We start from the raw sequence: 22,122 nt of genomic DNA on the forward strand, positions 1-22,122 counted from the left end.
GAAAATCTTAAACATTGAAATCAGCACACTTAAAGTATTTTTTTTTTAACATGGCAAAACATTAAAGGCAATTCTGATGCCACAAATGAGGTGGAGCACAAATTCAGAGACACATGTGACCAACAAAGTGGCCAACAAAATACAGGACAATGGATCATCTCCTCTGAACTTGAAATTCCATGTATATAGCAATACAGAACATAAAAGGCAAGGGAAGATGGCCTAGGCCCCTAACTCAAGATGAGAAATTTGAGGTTACAAATCTAGGATATAGTGTTTGTCAATAGTTTGTCTCTCTCTCTCTCTCTCTTTTTTTTTTTTGCTGAGTAGTATTACATAGAATGAATATATCACAGTTTAACCATTCAGCTATTGAAGGGAATTCTGGTTGTTGCCAGTTTTCAGCTATTAGAAACAAAGTTGTTATGACCATTCATGTACAGGTTTTTTGGGTAAACATAAATTTCCATTTCTCTGGGATAAGTGTCCAAGAGGCAAATAGTTGGGTTGTATATACAATAATAGTTCCTTTTTTCTTTTTAAAGATTTTATTTATTTATTTGTCAGAGAGAGAGAGAGCACAAGTAGGTGGAACAGCAGGAAAAGGGAGAAGCAGGCTCCCCATGGAGCAAGGAGCCCAATGCAGTACATGATCCCAGGATCCCAGGATCATGACCTGAGCGAAAGCAAATGCTTAACCGACTGAGCCACTCAGGTGTCCCATTTTTTTTGTTGTTGTTAAGAGTTTATTTATTTATTTGTCAAAGATAGAGAATAAGCAGTGGGGAGGGGCAGAGGGAGAGAGAGAGAGAAGCAGACTCCCCGCTGAGCACAAAGCCTGACATGGGACTCAACCCCAGGACCCCAGGATCATGACCTGAGCCAAAAGTAGATGCTTAAACAACTGAGCCACCCACCCTCCCCTTCCTTTTTTTTTTTTTTTTTTAAAGAAATTGCCAAGTGTTTCCCAGAGTGCTATACCACTTTATATTCACACTAGCACTGTATGTATGTGAGATCCAATCTCTCTGCATCCTTGTCAGCATTTGGTGGTGTCATTACTTTCAGTTTTACTGTTCCAAAGATGTGTATCTCATCAGGGTCTTCATCTGCATTTCCCTAATGGTTAGTGATGTTGGAAATCTTTATGTGTGTTTATCTGCTTTCCATTTATCCTTCTCAGTGAAATGTTTGTTCATGTTTTTTACTCCATTTTCTAACTAGATTAATTTGAATTTCTATTGTTGAGTTTTGACAAAATCTTTATATATTCAAAATATGAGTCCTTTGTCACATATATGGTTTGTTAATACTTCCTCCAGTTTATAGCATATCTTTCTATCCTCAAAAGAGGGACTTTCACAGACCAAAATGTCTTAATTTTAATTAAGTCTAATTTATTGATATTTTCTTTTAGGGATCATGCTCTTGGTAACATATCTAAAAACTAATAAGCTTATTATCACCTGGGTTTTTTTTTTTGGCTAAAATATAAATACCTTAAGATTTATATTTAGGAAAATAATATCTATTTCCATTTTCAACTATACAAAAGTTTGTACTAAATTGGTACTTAAAAATTATTTAATTATTTAAAAACTATTAAAAAGTTGAGTATTTCCACTGTATATTTCAAAGAAAAACATTTTCTAGGGATTCAAATTAAATCACTGGCCATGAAATTTAAGTTATGAAGCATAAAATTAAAAACATAGCTTATAATTAAGCAACACTGTGTCATATACCTTTGGGGTCTTGCCATCTGTATTTGAATATATTCGTACCATTTCTTTTCCTTGCATTTGGCTGTCTTCTGTTTGGTCACTTTCTTTCTGGTCTCTTCCATCTTCTATAGGACTTATTTTCTGGGATGTTTCTACAATAATTGTTCCTAAATCTGCAGAGGTCTGTGCTTCAGAATCACTGCTTTTGAAAAAAATGGGGGAACATAAAATCCAGGAAGAAGAGTTGTTAAATGTACCTTGTTTAAGTTTAAGACCAAATACTATTATAGCACATATTGCATGTAAGCTATAAGTTTAATTTGAGCATTTCCTGGTTTTCTATGTTAGGAAAATTAGTGTAAACATGTTGTACAGTCTCTTATTTCTGTGGATTCCATACATGGCCTCTAACTTCTTGAGATGAATAAATAAGTACAAGTAGGACTTCTTTAACCTGATGCAGCATCTACATTGGTGACTGAAATTTGAATGTCACTTAAATGGAGACCCATTATTGCAGTAAAATTAGCAGACTCAGCAAGCAAGCACTGGCCTGGGACTTGAGTGCTGGTTATATGGCTCTTTTAGTTACTTACTGTCTCTGGACCATGTTTCTCCATCTGATAAATATTATATCAGTGGGTCCTGATTTTTCTCACAATTATTTCACAACCAAATATCCTCTTTATTATAATTCCCTTACATACGCCATATTTGAAAAGTGTGTCTATCAAAGAAAAAGAGTATGCCTATTGAAAAATAGTTCAATGTCATAGTTACTTGTCACCCAAATGAAAAGAAACTACATGTTAAAAAAAATGTTTTCCAAAATTGTAAAATCTCATCAAGAAATTAGAATATCTAGTATCAAATGCCTAGTAGTACCACTTCCGTAGTACTTCTACTAAGTGTTAACTCAGGAAGCACATGTTTTTACAATGCCAGGGGTAGAGCACTTAAGACTTTCTGAGCCAGGGCAGAAAGTTTTAATATTTCCAACAGAAAAGTTGTCCCTTAGTCTGGGACAATCTCTGAGTCTCTGAGGCTTTCACCCACTGATCCCAGTTCCATCTCTTATGTCCATTCATCATTCAATAAAACGCCTGGCAAGTACCAATTATATGCCAGGCACTTTTCCAGGCACAAAGGACAAAGTAGTAAGTGAATAAAGGAGATAAAAATCCCTGCCCTTATGTAGCTGTCATCCTAATGGGGTGGGTTCAGATATCAAGAAAAATAAGAAAAATCTATATTATGTTAACAGTTGTGCTAATGGAAGGAAAATAAAAGTGTTGAGGTTGAGTAGAACATACAAATAAGTCCAATTCCTTTTCCATATGGATGATCTCTTAACTATTTGGATATGATCATTTGATGCTTGAAACATCTCAAGAAAAACATCCCTAGCTTATTCAAATATTCCTATTATGTGTGTTTTTGAGATGCTTTTCTACCCTGGTCACTCTTGAATATGCTCCACCTTAACTTCATGGAGCATTATGTCCAGAATTCAATTTCATATTCCAAGTATACTATGTCAATTACTTAGTTGAACTCCTGGTAGATGCAGACTAAAATAATGCAAGCTTTTCTGACATGTATATTGTACTGTAGACTCATACGAGATTTAATTAAAACCTCCTACAATATTTTTATGTATACTCTTGCAAAGTCCTATATTTTTCCCATTGTATCATTGAGCAATTGGCATTTTCCAGCTAAGTAACGCACCCTGTACTCTTCCGCGTAACTCTATCTTCCCAATCTACTGCTATCTTTGGGGATTTTTATTCAATTTTGTGAAGTATTTTCTATACCTTTCAATGTCATGTTATTCACAGATTTGATAAACATGCTTTGCTGAAATTCTGCTTTTCTTTTTCAAGTTCTTATTAACAACTCTTCCTGATGATCACCCATCACTGAATGGGCATTGATAAAAGTTATTTATATATCAGGACCCACAGAATGCAGGCTGCACCAGTGGCCTGGCCCATATCAGAAATCTGAATTAAGTCTGCTGCCCTTATGGTAAATACCTCACCATCAAGGAAACCTAATATACACCAATCACAATCCTCCAACACAGCTTTAGCTAACTCACCTTACCCTAGAGAACAGGACATATCGGCCTTACCAAAAAATCACTGACCTCCTAGCTAACCATGCCCTGTTTTCTGCAGTGCTTTTTCTTCTTCTTTTTTTAAATCATTTATTTATTTGAGGGAGAAGCAGGCTCCCCACTAAGCAGGGAGCCTGACATAGGACTAGATCCCAGGACTCCAGGATCATGACCTGAGCTGAAGGCAGACGCTTAACCAACTGAGCCACCCAGGCGCCCCTGCACTACTTCTATAAAACTCCCTCTTGCCCAAAATCCTTAGGAAGAGTGTGCCATATCTTGCTAGGCACTGTACTCCCCCAATCCATGGACTGTTTTGCCTTGAATAAAGGACTTCAAGCTTGTTACTAAATTGTATTATTTTTGTCATTTGACAGCATATTTTTATAATGCTGTTCAACTATGAGAAATAAACATTCGTAAGTATATAAATAAATATTAATAAGCAGATAATCATATAATATAGTATTTTATATATATACATATAAAGGACAAAGTTCTATTTTTCTCAGTATTCAAGTAAATTTTCTTATATTTCAGACTATGAAAAGCTAAAAGAAATAGAACGTTGTAAAGTCCTAAAGCTCCACTGTGGGATTTCTAATTGTTTGAGAATTTTTTGTAGCTGAGTGATTCCTGAGCATGTTCTGCCAGGCAGGAAATGTAACACTTAATCCTCACAGTGTAAAACCGAATTTTACCGCTAAGCAACTTAAATGACAATCTTATGTTTTAAGAGATACTGTGATACATCTCCCAAAATATGTGACCATCTGCACATGCACTAATAGGATGAAATGAGAACTGACTGTGTTACTTAGCTTTCATGTATTTATTCATATTCACACACGAGTAAACCCCACCACTTCTATTACGAAGAGTGTGGTAGTATCACTGGCTGAGATAGAATTAGTAGCTGAAACTAGAATTTCCTTGAAGACATAGATAAATACTTAGTGGATTTTAAGCTGAGGAGGATTTTCTCTAACGGCTTTTGAGAACAAGGAAGAAAACCTTAGAAGAAGGAAAAAGGAAATGGAAATGCAGATTTGGTCCTTCTTCTTCACCTTCATCAATTTGTATTTAAGTTGTTGTTGTTTGTTTGTTTTAATTTTATTTATTTGGAGAGAGAGAGAGAGAGCACAAGCAGGGGAGTGGCAGGAAGAGGGAGGAGAAGAAGCGGACTCCCAGCTGAGCAAGGAGACCCACGCAGGACTTGATCTCAGGACCCCAGGATCATGACCTGAGCTGAAGGCAGACACTTAACTGACTGAGCCACCCAGGTGCCCTGTTTTTAAGTTTTTATTACCTGCCTGAAGACAAGGGGCTTGACCCAATGATCATTTAAAACAGTGGTTCCCAAACTAGTCTACATATTGGAATCAGTTGGAGAGCTTCAAAAAACAGTGAAACTTGTATCCCACCACAGAAGTTTTGATTTAATTGTTCTGGGGTGTGGTCTGTGTAAAGCCGCTTTTAGGCACCCAACTCGAACAATGGAAAGCTGAATAAGGTAGAAGGGCCCACAGTGACCCCCGGCTGAATACAAACAGGCCTATTAGGCGACCCACCTCTAAATATCCATATAAGCCCTAGCTGACCAATGGATAACTTACACCCAGACACAGTATCAAAAAAGTTAAATTCCATATGTTCCCACACTTCCTCACCTCCTCCCTTTAACTACAGCCCCCCACCGACTGCCTCCTGCCAGGTAGTCTCTCCTCCGCGGTCCTGCCTGCAGCTCCCTCGCGATGTATCCAATCAATTTCTCTCAGGTGAATTCTTTCACCACTAGTGTCACTGGCTCCACATTTGGTGGCCCCCATCCAATCGGGAGATCCCACAGTCTGAGCTTTGGAATTTTTATAAAATCAAGGTAATTCTAACAGAGGCAAATAAGTTTGAGAATGACACAAAGAAGTATAACAGCTAGTCCTAAGGACTCCCTTGACAATATGAAAGAATAGAAACTATATTCAGAAGAAAAATTAGGATCCATATCTAATCTAAATTCTACCCTCTGCCACACCCACTTATCTCCAACTCCCTGTCCCTGACCCTTCAGAAGATCTTTTGGATATCTGGGACCCTTGTTTAAACCTCCCCACCTCTCTGCAAATCTCTACAAAACCTTAAATGTGGTTCTAAAAGCAATTTAAAGCTCACCTATCTTTACCAATCCTCAGACCTCACCTATTCAGTCTCAAACTGCTTGTAGACATCAGGTCACTGGAAAAAGAATTGCCCTGCACTTAAGAAAAAAAGGAAAAATTTAAATTACCCTGGACCTAATAGGCAAATATGCCTCCAAAACTCCATCTTGGAGAAAACTTATTTTTTTCTATGCCTTTGTGATGTAAGTTTTCTTGCCCCCATCTTTTGTAGGACCTAAGAGACATTCTTTAAAATGCAAACTTTGGGGAGAAGTTTCTCATCAAAAAAGAAAAGAGGGGTGGATATTTGGAAAATTGGGCAAATGAAAAACTAAAGATCCAAGGGGTACCTAAAACAAAAGTTATTAAGGCTGACATGACTCCTATTGCTCCCCTCTATCATTCTTTACCTGAATGTCCACATTTTACTAAATCTCTGTCTGAATTGCCTTTCCAGTCTGAAGAGATTATTACCTTTTAAAATAACCAGTTGAGACTGGGGGCAATGCTCCTCAGCTATCTTTCACTCCTTGGTCAAAGGATGAACTAAGGGCCATAGTTAAAGAATTTCTTAAACTGGGGCGCCTGGGTGGCTCAGTTGGTTGGGCGACTGCCTTTGGCTCAGGTCATGATCCTGGAGTCCCGGGATCGAGTCCCGCATCGGGCTCCCCCTGCTCGGCGGGGAGTCTGCTTCTCCCTCTGACCCTCCTCCCTCTCATGCTCTCTGTCTCAAATAAATAAATAAATAAAATCTTTAAAAAAAAAAAAAAAAGAATTTCTTAAACTAAGGAAGGATCCTCAAAAGTTTTTGTAAGTGGATTACCTCCTGAGATTAGTGGATAGATTAAAAAGGCAGAAAATTAGATGGAAAGCTACCAGTCTGACTAAATTTGCGAACAAAGCTGGTATGTAGTGCCTGGTAGGATTTTTGTTTTGCTTTGCTTTTTGGGTGTGTGTTTTTTTTTTTTAGGGCTTCTCCTAAGCTAAATGTACCCAAAGGGAAAGAAAAACATTCAACATAGTTGGATGGTTGTGACAGTTCTTTGATATCATTTAGCAACAACCCAATTCTCAGAGGAACTGAAAACAGCCATTCTTGCTTTACACATCTAGTCTTCACAGGACCATAGGTGTGGCTCCAGAAACAATTCAAGGTCCACCAATCCTTTTTACTACCTTCTCTATGGAATCAAAAGGCTTGTAAATATTGGCCTTAGGAAACCAAAGTTCTTCTTGGAGGAACTTGCATTTTGAGCCCTGTGCTTTTGAGATGTAAATGTTCTACAGACTTCAAGGAGGTAATTCTTATCAGAAGGAGAACAAAAGGGGGAAAGCTCATTTGAAACTTAGGCAAATGAAAAACCACGTGTCTTCTCCACAAATATTAGTAAAAACAAAGAAACAAAAAGCTTTAGCCATCTGAACAGATAAACTTAACTCATTCCCACTGTTCTTTTACTAGTAAATTCTACATTATCATACCTGTCCCACAGCTAAAATTTTAAGGTCTCTGTATGTCTGTATATGTATGTTGGAGATATGTGATATTTTTCTGCCTCCAGATGGTATTACCAAAATTAATTTGTGAAAGAACTCTACTTAACTGACATAAAGAAAATTAAACATATACATAAATTGAATTCTCAGAAATGTAACAAAAATGGGCCCAAATGTTTTTCAAGTTCACATGACCTGGGATAATCTTTGGTAAATAAAAACTAGTTTAAGTTCATTGATTTAATTAAAACTCTAATATATTAGAATTACCAACATTGACTATAATGCAGATATACAACTTTTATTCTTCCTGGGTTTACTAGTCAAATAACTTCATGTTGTATCTCTTACAAAATTTGTCAGCAAGAAAAATAACTTGGGATGATGGCTGGCTGTGTCTAATGTCTCATGAAGTTTTCATGGATAGTCTAAACGTCATTGTTGGAAGTGAGTGATTCAGACAGCTGTTAGTGGGGTAAGAGCTTTTAGGTAAACTTTTTAACAGAAATTATATTTTATAGTATGTATACTTAAAAAATAGTTTCCCAAATACCTTTGGTAAGTTGAAACTTTTAAGTTTTGCTAGGTTAAATTCAATGGTGGGGAACTCACTGAATATCTAGATCCTTTCCAAATAAGATAAAATAATTACTGAACATAGGTTTATCTACTTTCAGCTTCATATTACACAGGAATTAAAGAATTATTTGGATCTGCTGGTAAACATGTCTTGTACCATACTGAAAGACTGCACTATTTTTAAAAGAGGGCAGCATATGTTCCTAGAAATTATGGAATATATTTATAAAATTTGGCAATCTAAAGAATGATGGTATAACACAGAGTTCACAACTGCTTACTTAGTTTTCACTAGAAATTAAGGTTTCTAAGGGTTAAGAATTCTAATTAGTAAATGTAACTAAAACTACTAGAAATAATAAGAAAATCATCTCTGAATGCAAGAAAAGTAGGATGTGTGTTTTCAGTAAAATAGAAATGCATTTTGTTGAAGGAAAAGAAAGTAAATATGTCCCAAAGTAAAACTGGTTAATTAAAAATGGGAAAGAGGAAAAACAGAACAAAATCAGAAACTTGTAGAAAGTTTGTGGAAAGGAATCTTTAGAAAGGAACTTAATGCATGGTCAGGACTGGCTAGATTGGAATTAATTTCATTGAGTGAATTTTAATATCAAAAGTAAGCTGCTACAACTTTATAGTTTGATTTTGTCTCTGGTAAAAGTACAACATTTTCTTGACTATTGGTGTATTCTTGATAAGAGACTATGACAGGTTCTTCTTTACCTTTTAAACTAATGTACCCTGAAAGCAAAGATTTTGTGTTTTTTATCAAAATAATCCCGTGCTTCATTATTTTTATAATCAAGTTTTTGATTACTTAACTAAACAGTCCTTTCGATATAAAAACGGCTAAGTTTTGCTGAGCACTGTGTAAACTTCTGTATTTGCCTGTGAAGTCTTTGTAACGTTGGTTAAATGGATAACTAAGTATTATCTCACAGTGAACTATGATCCTATTTAGTCAAGTGTCCAAAACCTTTCGCTATTTTTTACAAACTTCCCAAAATCAAATTCTAAATGAAGTCTTTTTGACCTGGAAGAAATTCTGAGATATTACAGAGGATCCCTGGAACATCTCAAAAGAGTTATTAACCTAATTAGGTTGATTTAAGTTTGAACCTAATTAAGGTTCATTAAGTTACATGAGAAATGTCAAAAAAGTGATGCCAAACCTATTTGATATTTTTGTAGATATATGTATTAATTTAACTGTTCTGGAATTTGCATGAAATTTCTTAAAATCTGGTTTGTCCTGGTATAATGTTATCACTTAAATTCTAGTTATTATCTTGAAGTATGTATATCACAGAAATAACCAAATTTCCTTGTCAATTGCATTGTAATGAACTCTCACTAGATCTTTAACCATGGCCATTTTTAACTCCGTCATTTTACACAGTTTTTGTTTTACTTTGAAATTTTAATAGTTTTTTGTGTTTTTTTTTTAGAGACCACAAGCTTGTGGAGGGGGGAGGGGCAGAGGAAGAAGGAGAGAGAATCTTAAGGGAGGCTCCATGCCCAGCAAGGAGCCTGATGTTATGACCTCTTGATTTCAGACCCTGAGCTGAAATCAAGAGTTGAACACATAACCGACTGAGCCTCCCAGGCACCCCTACTCTGAAACTTTTGCAAAAATGTTTGGAAAACGCTTGATCTCCAAGAAGACTCATGGAAAATATTCTAAAATACAGTTTCTGATAACATTAAGATCATAAAACTGAACTGGGTAAGAGTTTCCAGAACTAACAGAAAAACTGGATTCAAGCAGAACAAAAATTAATAACATGGGACTTAAGGAACTGATGAGAATGATTATAGTTTTTGTGACTTTATCATTAATATTTTTAATGTTTTGTTCTTCTAGATTTAAGAAACTCTTCTCTTATACCCAACTTTTACATCAACATGGATGGGACTGGAGGAGATTATGCTAAGTGAAATAAGTCAAGCAGAGAAAGTCAATTATCATATGGTTTCACTTATTTGTGAAACATATGGAATAGCATCGAGGACATTAGGAGAAGGAAGGGAAAAATGAAGGGGGGGAAATTGGAGGGAGAGACGAACCATGAGAGACTATGGACTCTAAGAAACAAGCTGAGGGTTTTAGAGGGGAGGGGTGTGGGAGGATGGGTTAGCCCGGTGATGGGTATTAAGGGGGGCACGTACTTCTTGGAGCACTGGGTGTTATATGCAAACAATGAATCATGGAACACTACATCAAAAACTAATGATGTACTGTATGGTGACTAACATAACAAAATAAAATTTAAAAAAAAAAAGAAAGAAAACTTTTCTTAAGCTAACAATGACTTACAATAATTTGGTAAAATGCACCTTTTGTAAACAAATGGAAACATTTGTGATCCCTCCAGAATTTGGAAACTCTTAGTAAATATTCTTATATTTTCATGGAAATCTTTTTTTTTTTTTTCTGCATAAATTCAACAAGAATCTGTTCTCTTATAACATGACAGAATTGGAAACATTGGGTATATTACAAAAGTTTTGACTGGAATGTCCAATTTGAGAGAAGCATGCACAGACTCAGATATGACCAGACAGCCTTCAGGAACTAAGATGACTTTATGAAGCCAATAAAACTTCTTGGGAAACAGCCTGGTACCCTGCTCACAGGGCTCCCAGCAGCCTTACCTGGTAAGGAAGGTCACTTCTTGGCAGGTGAAGAAACCTCAGGACATTTTGGGGACCTCAAGAATAGAGAAATTTACCCAAGTCTATAGCTATTGCAGGCAAGTCTGGGGGCAAATCCTTCGACTGGCATCTTGGAGACTTTAAAAAGTTCAATCTGAAACTCCTTATGAAAAATTCCAGTAAAACAGATTTAAGAAGAGTCTATATGGTCAACCATTATTCTTTGCTGGACTTATGTAAATAATCAGGCCAAGTTTATTGAAATTAGGCTTATTTTATAAATTAGTCTTAATTTGGCTATCTTTAGTGGAAATTAGGGTGCTTTGAAGAGAATAATTATGTTTCAGTAACACACCTTTGTGGATATTAGATTTTAGTTCTGATTAATTGCCTTGAGGGTTTGTTGTTTGTCTATAAACTGTACTGAATCCTGAATTCTCCTGGTTTCCTCAAATATCTGGCTATGACTCTCCAAACTAAGTTTATACTTTTGACTTGGAATCACTGAGATCTAAAGCTGCCTTTTCTCCAGAAGTCCTGCAAACTGAAGCTAGGTCACTTGATATAAACATCAGAGAAACCACCACAACAGCTCATGTTTAGATAATCTTCATGCCTGTTGCTGTGTGGGCCACTCAGAAAGTTTACCTAAACAACCAATGACATCATCAGACTCATTCAAACTGCAAAAGATGCTTCAGCCCCTCCCTCTAGAAATGTCTTCTTTCTATTGGCTGCCCTCAGGACTCAGACTGGGTTTATAATCTGCTCTAATCATTAACCTTTGTTTTTATTTTGCTTCCATAGGAATGCCTTTTTAAATGCCTGATTTCTCAACAAAATAGGTCTAGTTTTGGGAGCCCACCTGCAAGACCCACCTCCCGAAATAACACACAACTGTTTAACTAAACTGACCTATCCTCAGGACAGAGACTGGTTCCTTGAGATCCAGAGCAATCTATCAGCTTAGCTTCTGGACTATGAAACTTCTTGGGGAAATTTCAAAGGTGGGATTACAGGGGAACAGAATTTGCCACCCCAAAATACGTCTCTTTGGCATATGAATTATTTTTAAGAAACTGCAAACATAGGACAAGTTCTGAAAGTCAAGTAGAAGTTACCTTTTTGTAAGAGACATTTACATGTATAAGAAAAATCTCCATTTGTGATGGAGATTTCCTGTACCAGGAAGAAATGGATGACTCTAAGTCTCTAAAAATTCTTGTAAATGAAGAAGACAATGACTTAAATCTGCATAACAATCTTCTCCCTTATTTACTGTACTTTTCCTGATAACCTCCCATAACTGACCCCATCTTCTTTTGTCTTTAGCTGAAGATGATTATTTAAGGTGATGATTTTTGGACATTTGGGGTTGTTACTCAGTTTCCTTGGGTCTCTCCTATGCAGACAGAAGGGATGCATGTTATTAAACTTATTTGTTTTCCTCCTGTTAATCTGTCTTATATCAATTTCATTATTAGACCAGCCAAGGAACCTCGAAGGAAAGAAGGGAAAACTTTTCCACCCCTACACCATCCAGGGACATCCCAAATCTAAAATAGATCTCTTTTGGGGATTAAAAAAAAAAAAGAACTTGGAAAAATAAAAGAAAATACATGCCATTACAAAACAAGACAGAACTATGGAAAATTGTTCAATTTGTTAGCAATTCTGGCAACACTGAACTTCCCTATTACCTGGGTATAAAAAGATGTGTTCTACTATCCATTTGCCTTTGTGGTTTTACTGATATGCTTCAAGTATGTATACGAATGTATAGCCAGGGGTAAGGAAAAGAAATATTATAGATTTTTAGTATTTTTCTGCTGCTATTCACTAGGCGTTATATAACTTAGGACTAGGAATTTATAGAGCTTTAACTTTAAAGAACTAATTTTTAACCACCATTCAATTAAAGTTAGTACATTGACTGCATAAATACATACATGAAATAATTAGTGAAGATGGTTCTTAATTTAAAGGATGTTAAACAGCTTGTAGACATCTGGTAACAAGCTGAAATGGGTCATTCAAAATTTATCTAACTAAATTAAGGGGGGAAAATGTTTCTCCTCCCAGGTTGGCATGTCACAAGATAACTAAACCGACTTAGTAGGCTTGCCTGGGAATCCTTAGCTGTCAGTGGTGAATATACAAAGGGCCAGCAAATTAAATCAACCTGCCAAACTGTCAATTTCAAGCCTCATGACTGCATGAAAATAGCATCACTGGAAGAAATCAAGCATTGCCTTCTTTTGGGTTTCCTGGCACCTATTCAAATACTCATGCAGTTGTGGCTAATTTTGCATGCAAATTTCAGTCAATAAGCTCAGAACAAGACCTCCCAAGATATTTCAAAGGATCTGACAGTATTTTTTCTGAATACCAAATCGACAGTAGTTGAAATTCAATCTCCATTTGCTCGTGCTTTACATATGCACAGTGTCCCCACCACAGAGCTAAGTTAATGAGAGCTTTACCTGCTTTCACTCACATCCTCCCAGCCGTCCTTGCTGAGGTTCTCAAACACATTGCTCATAACCTTGATGGAGTGATTGAGAACAGTGTGGTAACGACCCACAGAGCACTTTTTCTTCGCGGCTTTAAATTTAACCTTGGTCGTGGTTGTCTTACAATCGTATTGTCCAGATCTTACTTCCGTAGTGGCCATCTCAGATTTAGCTTTGTCTGCTGAATGCTGCAATTTCTCCATTGAATTCATCTGTTGTTCATTTTCATTTCTCAATCCATTAGCTTCTGCCACTTGTCTCCTTAGGGAAGTGACTTCTCTCTCCAGCTCACTGATTTTTACCTGAAGTTCAGCTTTATCTTTTTCTACTTCTTTACTCCCCCTTTGTAGCTGTTCTAGCTCTTTTTCTCTGCCCTCTGAATCTTCTTGTTGCTGTTTTAAGAGGGATTTCAAGAAGTCATTTTCTTTCATTAATTTTTTATTCCCTTCTTTTATTTTTCTTGACCCTTTCTCAAAAGATTTTAGCCGATCTTCCAATTCAATGACCTAAACAGAAGAGTTTAATTTATTCTTTTAAAAGTCCAAAACCATAATCTGCTGTATATTTTTTTATCATTTCTAATTTATGAAAGTAAAGTCACACTTAGCACAAGGACAAAATAAATCTAAAGTACTTAATTTCTAAATAATTCTATGGTGGTATAGATAAATACATTATAAAATGCAATAATACATCTGTTGAAAAAAGGACAGATGGTAAAAGAAGTTAAAATTCTACACAAAGTGATACAGAACTAAGTATGCTAATAAACTTTGCAGAGTTTTCTGAGATAAGTGCTTTGGCTATTTAGTCTATTGTGAAAAATATTTTCAGAGAAAAGCAATTTATACAAAAAGTCTAAAAACAGATACACAGAGAAATTTCATTAATAAAACAACAATTTTCTTCAATATCTAACTATCATATGAAAACATGATTACCTATATAAAATATAATCTACCAAAGCTGCTTTATTCTAAATTAGAAAAATGTAATTTTAGTAGTCATGAGGTCCTTAGTTTATACACTAAACATTTACTGAAAAAAACTCTAACAGCTTAAAATTATAATTATTCCAAAATTGTGTTCATTTATTTCAATAAACATTGTCCACATTGTAGGACATAGAAATGAAAACATACAATTTCTGACCTTAAGAAATTTCAAAAACTATTTGGAAAGAAAGGCACTTGCATAAATAAATCTGATAAAGGATAGGATCTAAGTGCCATAAGTCTGGGCAAAAAGGACAGAGCAATTAATTCTAAGCCATGAGTATGAAAATTTCAAGGAGGAGTTAATTTCAGTTGAAATCTTGAAAAATAAATAATCACCATTGTTTGGAAAGTACAGTTTACCATTTACAAGATGGTTTCATAAACATGATCTCTTCTGATCATCTCAAAACCATGTGAAGTAAGTAAAGCCAATAATTATCTGCCCAGAGGAGGAAATAGAGGCTCTGAAAACTTAAATACTGCAGAGAGGTAAACATTTCCTGCTTTGAAATGGGATTCAAATTCAAGATTCTGTGCCCCTCACACTATTCTACAAGCCATATGGGGAAGAGTTACCCAGATACACATGGAAATGAACAAAGAACTGGGGTCAAGCAAGAAACCTAAATGATTGGAACACTTTATGGACTCATTTTTACTTTTAAAACAATTCTTCAAAGGAGAAACATACTTGATGTATTGACAACAAATAACTTAAAATATTCCAGAAATCTACAAGATGAAACTTATGCATATTCTTATTGCTTTCCAGTTTACTGGACTTAGTTATGGTAGTGAATATCTAAGTTGTTTCCTAAATATAATTTTCAGTCATTTCTGATTTACCTATCCTTTTGCACCCCCTATTCTTCTTGTGAGGTCAACCTCCTTCATTTAATTCAGTAGACTTCACCAATCGGTTATCTGTTCAGGACATGGATATTTCCCAACACAGGTATTAAGAATCTCATCTAATTTAAATTTGCAATTCCATAGTATGATAATAGTCACCTACTGTTAGACCTATGTCTTTATAGGGCTTACTCTTGACCTGGAATAGAGGTATATGAAAGAGTTTGTACCAGACTATTGCAGACCTCTGTGTATTTTTGCAAGAGAAACTCTATTGTTCCTTTACAGTGCAAATACTTTATTGAAGAGCTGGATAACGTGACAAAAAATACAGTTTTCAAGAACACATGAACTCTGACTGAAAACCGTTTACTTTTTCAAAATCATTCTATGCCAAATTTTATTCTCTATTTAGTAAAAAATACAACAAAATAAGGAATATCACTTTTTTACAATCTCTTCAGTTTCTTAGAGGTTTTAATCACTGCAAACAACAGTATACTTTTCATATATATATTTTAAAATATTTTAGCATGTTAGATTCCATGATGGAGTAAGTAGAATGGACTGTATTTTTTAAAATCTATTTTGTACAAATAAGCAATTACACCTCTTTTTTTTTAAAATTAATTTTGACAGTGGTGATATAAAAATATTAAGAAACAGTGTGGTCTTGGGGAAATTAAATTTGGTTCTGGTCTCTATCTTACTTCCGGCTCGAGTTACTTAACCTGGTAAAATATATAACTTTTTTTTTTTTTAAAGATTTTATTTATTTATTTGACAGAGAGAGACACAGTGAGAGAGGGAATACAAGCAGGGGGAATGGGAGAGGGAGAAGCAGGCTTCCCGCGGAGCACGGAGCCCGATGCGGGGCTCCATCCCAGGACTCTGGGATCATGACCTGAGCCGAAGGCAGCCGCTTAACGACTGAGCCACCCAGGCGCCCCAAAATAAATAACTTATTTTAACTTATTTTAAAGTTTCCTCATTTGTGAAATGGGAACAGTCTTGCAGATTATTATTATTAAATATGATCATATACCATAGTTCCTGGTAGACAGTCAGGTCTAAACAGTTTATCATCACCATCACCATCATCATTATTGTCTCTATTATTATTAATCACAACAGCTACTTAATAAAGTTACTTGAGATGGAATATAATTACTTGCACTAAATATTGCTGAATTAGCCATTAAATCAACATGTTATGAACAATGTAACAAACATCTTGAATATGAGATTTCAATTCTGGAAATTAGCATTATCGTTTTCTTTTGACTAAAATCCATTTAAGTTTGGGTGCAACTCATGAAAATTTTATGTACCACTGGAAAAATGTCTTTTTAAAGTCATTTTACATTTAAAATGTTTAAGTCTGTTAACTGCCTAATGTGAATCCATGTTTAATCATAAAAACTGGTCAAAATTATCTGCATTTAACTTTAAAATGGAGGACAAATAACAAAACAAAAAGATTTTATTTATTTATTGGAGAGAGAGAGCAAGCGAGCACAGAGGGAGAGTGACAGGGAGAAACAGAATCCCCGCTAAGCAGAGAGCAGGATTCTGGGCTCAATCCCAGGACCCTGGGACCATGACCTGAACTGAACGCAGACGCTCAACCGACTGAGCCACCCAGGAGTCCCCAGAGACACTACTTCTAAAGACTTGAGAAAAGGAAAGCCCATAGCATATATTAAAATGTCATTCAAGGTATACTCTTAAAAATTACTGTTAAACTGATGTTAAGCCTCCAGGAACAAAAAGGGAAATTTCAATATATATTTGAGAAGGAAAGTCTAGGGATTTGTTAAAGGCATTTGGTTTGTCTGTAAATCAACTCAAGTGCATACTTTTCCTCCAGTACGGATCGTTTAAATAATTTACCAAAAAAGATGACTCCTTTCAAAACTGAAATAAAACACCTGACTTTGTAAAGTGTAATACTTTGCTAGGGCTGCCATAAGAAAATACCACAGAGTGGGTAGTTTAAACCCCAACAATCTCATTTTAACTTAATGAACTCTTTGAAGACCTCATCTCTAAATACAGTCACATTCTGAGATACTGGGAATTAGGACTTCGGCATAATAAAATGGGGTGAGGGGGGGACTCAATTCATGCCATAACAGTGTGAAATGTTAATGCATTATTAAAAAATAATTTTATATGTTTTATTTCTACTATGTAAACAAATACTGTTTTCATGCTGTTGCTATCTTTTAAACCTATTTTGAATGAGTTTTACAATACATCCTTTTAAAATCAGGAAACCCAACTAAAAAAGGTTAAACCATGACTCGTCCAACTGCATTAGGTTAATATTAAAAAAAGGTGACAAAATAGTTATGGTTCAATGCAAATAATTCCTCTTGGCTTTTCAGGACTTAAAATGGATTTCTGGATGCACTATGGTAGTAGCCATTTATGGCAGTTGGAATGAAAGAATGGATTTCTTTAGGGTTTCTATCCTAAGGACGTGGTAGGTAGTAGGACAATATTATGCAGCCATAGAGCAAAAAATTATAGAAACCCCAGCAAACAAAAATATTGCTCTGAAACAAAGAAGATAAGCTAGTGCAAACTGTTTGACATTCCAGCTGATAATGCATGTATTATTTCAATTACTCGTTTTACCTTAAGATAAAGGAATGTGAGCATTTCTTGTTCTGTATGTTATTGTGCTAACCTGATATGTGTTATTTAGTAGTAATGAGATGACAGCCTTTGTTACTTGACATATGGCAAGTGTTAGAAGTAGAAGTGATCACATCATCTGTTGTAAGTCACTAGATTTCCTAAAAGTCAAGTCACAGATGTGAGAAATATAAGTAGCCATATTAATATTTTTGTTTATATATTTGTGTATTTCCAGCTTTATGTAAGTATCCAGTGTAGCAAATGACAACCAGTCATAGGATATACCTTAAAAAATATTTTCTTTATAAGAATAACAAGTGCTAAAGTGCAACCAAGCCAACTTAATGGATCATGGTTAAGAATGTATTTATAAATAAAATTATGAATTAAGTAAAATTATAAAGATAGATGTTAATATTTTTAAAGAAATTTTATTATTAATTATAGGTATGATGTAAAGTGACTGCAGGGTTTATATGTGTGGTTCTATTAAAACAGGGAGAGTGATCCTAAATTATATGGGCATAAATTTCTATCTAAAATGAGATGAGTCATGTATACTTTTATTAAATTATAAACATATTACCATTTTACTTCACTGAAGCTAAAACTATGCTCAGTTTTAATAGTTCAAATATTGCAAATCTATATGCTTTTTGAAGTATAACAGAGTCTCAGCATGTCCCATTTTAAAGTTAAACTGCTAAGTTATAACTAATAAGCACATATACTATAAATTTTTATAATTTCCATTGTCATGCTCTTCATTTCATCTTTGAAAATATTTTTAATCTATGTCAACAGAAGCACAAGTGTTTCCACATTTATTTCACTAACATTGATTTTTTTAACCCATTTTGGCAAGCGAATGATTTTGAATTATGAATTTAAATTAAGGATTCACACAAGGTTTAAGTTCATGAGCCCTAGTTTTAAAATATAATCCTTTATGTTAAAATTCAGATTTAACTTCCTCAGCTCAATATCTTAAAGATTAGACTACCTTCTGCAATGTCTGCTCCGACATTTCTTTCCCATTCTTCTCTGGAGTACTCTTCTTGACCCCATCATCTTCACCATATCTACAGAGTTGTTCTGGGAGACAATAAATAATATATTATAGTACCTCATATACTGCTGAAACATTGGCCTGTCATTTTAAGGAAAAGGGCTCTCAGTTTCTCAATTGTGAATAATCTAGTCTATTTTATTGTTGAGTATTTGGCTGGGAACTAAATGGTGACCTTTTCCAAGATTTTCAATCACATAATTATGTACCTTTGTAGTGTCTTTTTTTTTTCCAGTGTAAGATTTTCAAAGGTACAACAGATCTTCAGGTTAACAATGCTATACTTTTATTCCTATTTTCATTCTTTTGTAGACAATTCCCCCTTTGCCTTAAAAGCAGAATTCACGGCCTTCTTATCTATACGGCCACTACTAGTTTTATTCTCTGGATCTTGTTCCCTGCCAGGAGGATCAGAGTGATGGCTGAACAAAGCAAACACTAGCCGAATTAGGGTGGATTCAAACTGTAATAGCCCCTACCACCACCTTTTTTTTCAGGTAAAAGATCATGTACTGGGCAGAGTAAACCATAAAAATCACATTTCCAGAAAAACTGTCACTTTATAACACATAGAAACCCAGATAACAGGTGAAATTGTTTCTACAAATAATTCCTATACTGACCATGCCTGTGACTACCAAAACCTTTTCAACCAAGCAAAAATATACAAGCAATGTATCAAAATTAAAGGGAAAAAAACCCATAAAATTTCATTTAATACTAGTAAAATTTAAATACATTAAAACTTATAAATAAATGTTTTCTAATCAAATAAATTATTGTGACAAATTTAATATTTTCTTTCTGAATTATTTTTAGGAGACAACATTTCTTAAAGAATCAAAAGAAGGGCAAAAAAGAATACATAAAGCTAAAAGGATACATATCTGTGTTAGACTGAGGTGATTTTGCTTTAAAGTATGCTTGGCTGCTGTAGGTCAGTGTAAAACTTTGATTTATCAACAAAGGAAAAAGAAAACAATATTATTCTCTGTAGAGTAGAAATCTCTTGGTATAAACAGTGACTAACAAGTTTGTTAGAGTGAATTAGGCATTTCTTTTGTCTTTGAAACATGACATATCCAATTAAAACTTCTGTACTCCTGAAATAAATAGAACACTATCCTAAGGATAATAAAAGCTAGAATAGGTAGAATTTGCCACCTGGGGAATATGTACCTTTACCTTGGTAATAATCTATTGGTTCCCAAGTTTCTTTTTCTAGTCCCCTAACGCCATGGTGCTGAATTCATTTACAACACTCTTTCAGCAATATAGAAATAATATGCAAATACAATTCAGCTGTTCAAGTCATTTAAATATCTGCTACCGTTTTAAATGAAGTGTTTACTCTTAAAAATAAGAAAATATTTCTATGCTCAAAGAGCACAGAATGCTAAAAATAGCAAAATAATTCCAATAAAATAAATGCCGAAGACTGATTTAAAAATGAATTTGATTGCTGATTTGTGTTCCTGGGTGTGTACAAAGTCCACTGGTGGACGGGTTGACCATGTCCCCCTGTGGTTTTCTGTTGAAAACTTTAGTTTCTCACCTTCACAGGTTTTAATAAAGAATAAAGCTAGGCCCATGTGATGGAGGGGAACAAGGAACCCACTCTGCCCCTTGATTCTCCTCCCATTTAAGGATCTCAGGATTTGAGAAATGAACCAAGAGGACCTGGTTAGAAATATGCAGTTCTATTTTTGTCCTATGCTGGATGTGTGAGTACATGATTCACCTTGCTGGAGATTTATTTTTAATGTTTTAGTTTTAAATGCCTTACTTTTATTTTTACTATAAAAATTCACTGTGATTTATAGTCTTTCCCAGGAGGTTCTTCCCTGTCCACTTTTTAACTTTTAACACTGCTTATTTACAATTGTTTACACTTATCCTTCCTTCTATGTTTTTCTTTTCTCTTAATTCTCTTAGATGACATGAACAAATTAAATTCTTCTGCAACTTGTTTCCTTCTGGTAGATTCTTTTAGCTATTTTCTCAAGTTATTTTTAAAAACCTATTATTATGAGGGGTTGCAGGATATTCCACCCAAAAATATGATGCTTTGGTATACTAATTATTTTGAGCAGTAGGTACTTGAAAAACAGCAAATGCTTTTGGTTTATACTTTGATATCACACTTTGGTAGATTATTAGTCAGCAAATGCTTACTCCATTTTCCTCTACCTTCATGGGTGGAGTATAGATCCTCACGCCACTGATGTTGAGCTTGGCCATTTGAGTTGCTCTGACCAAAGGAATGTGGGTATAGATAATAGTGTGCCTGTTATAAACCTAGAACAGGTATTTCTCCTCTTCCCATGGAAATTTCCAGTATCTGCTTTGAAAAGAGTATGCCCAGATAGTCACTGCCTCCTTCACCCTGGGCCTGGGCCTGGGCCTGAGACATGTGGAATCATATGAGCCCAATATGCTCCAGACAAACAACAGAACTGCAGCCTGAAGCACATTTGCTCCAGCTGATCTGCAGAAACCATCAACAAAAAAATAATGTGTATTATTGCAAGTCATTGAAATTTTGTGGTTGTTTATACGGTAGCAAAAGCCGTCAGGGACAGAAGTTGATAACGATAAGTGAATGCTGCTATAATAAAAACCTAAATTATGTGGCATTGATTTTGAGACTGGGTGGTGGGTGCCAAAGAATGCTCCAGGAGCTGAGAAAATGGTGACTCATGTTATATAGTGGCAAACTGCCATCTGACATAACATGGAAGACAAAAAATGCAGCCAATAAATTTGTAACAATGAGTGAGGAAGTTCCAGTGTAGAGTGAGTTGATTGTTACTGGCTGCCACTGAATGGGTTCTAGAGGAAAAACTGAGCTCAGAAAGGAGCAGCCACAGGCATATGGAAGTACATATGTTCCAGTACTTTCAGGGTTGGAAATGAAAGTGTTTCTCACCATATCAAAGGAGCAACCACTGACACTCTGGCAGGAAAGGCCAAATCCAAGATATTGACATTAAGACCTGGCCACTGGGTATGCCTGTTCCTGACAATCTCTGAAAGTAATAATGTGATGCTTAGTAGATACTTTCAGCTGGACAAAAGGACTTCTACAAAATTTATGGGTGAGGGCCTAACAAGTCTGAAATACAACCCCAACCCTCCACAGAAACTCATACAGAGAAGACATGAATTGTTGCCAGCTGTATTTGATAAAATGACTTATTTTAGCCAAAGAATGTAGATAGAAGTTACGATACACCAGTTTCAAATCTAGGCTTAAGAGGCTCTGTATGTTTATATTGTCCCTTTGTAGCCAAGAAATAGATACATGGAAC

At 35.2% G+C, this 22,122-nt stretch overlaps 1 protein-coding gene across 1 annotated transcript in view; it reads right to left on the bottom strand.

The window, feature by feature from the left end:
* The window catches only part of CNTLN (centlein), a 262,849-nt gene that overhangs the window by 70,504 nt on the left and 170,223 nt on the right, over positions 1 to 22,122 (bottom strand). Inside the window, exons 12-14 of the mRNA XM_034987908.1 lie at positions 18,746 to 18,837; positions 13,217 to 13,752; positions 1,746 to 1,926 (exon numbers count right to left, since the gene is read on the bottom strand). Coding sequence (XP_034843799.1) covers positions 1,746 to 1,926; positions 13,217 to 13,752; positions 18,746 to 18,837 — 809 coding nt within the window. The remainder of the gene's footprint in view (positions 1 to 1,745; positions 1,927 to 13,216; positions 13,753 to 18,745; positions 18,838 to 22,122) is intronic.

The sequence above is a fragment of the Mirounga leonina genome, unplaced genomic scaffold (assembly GCF_011800145.1).
Source record: "Mirounga leonina isolate KUSES-001 unplaced genomic scaffold, KU_Mleo_1.0 Mir_447, whole genome shotgun sequence".
NCBI lineage: Eukaryota > Metazoa > Chordata > Mammalia > Carnivora > Phocidae > Mirounga > Mirounga leonina.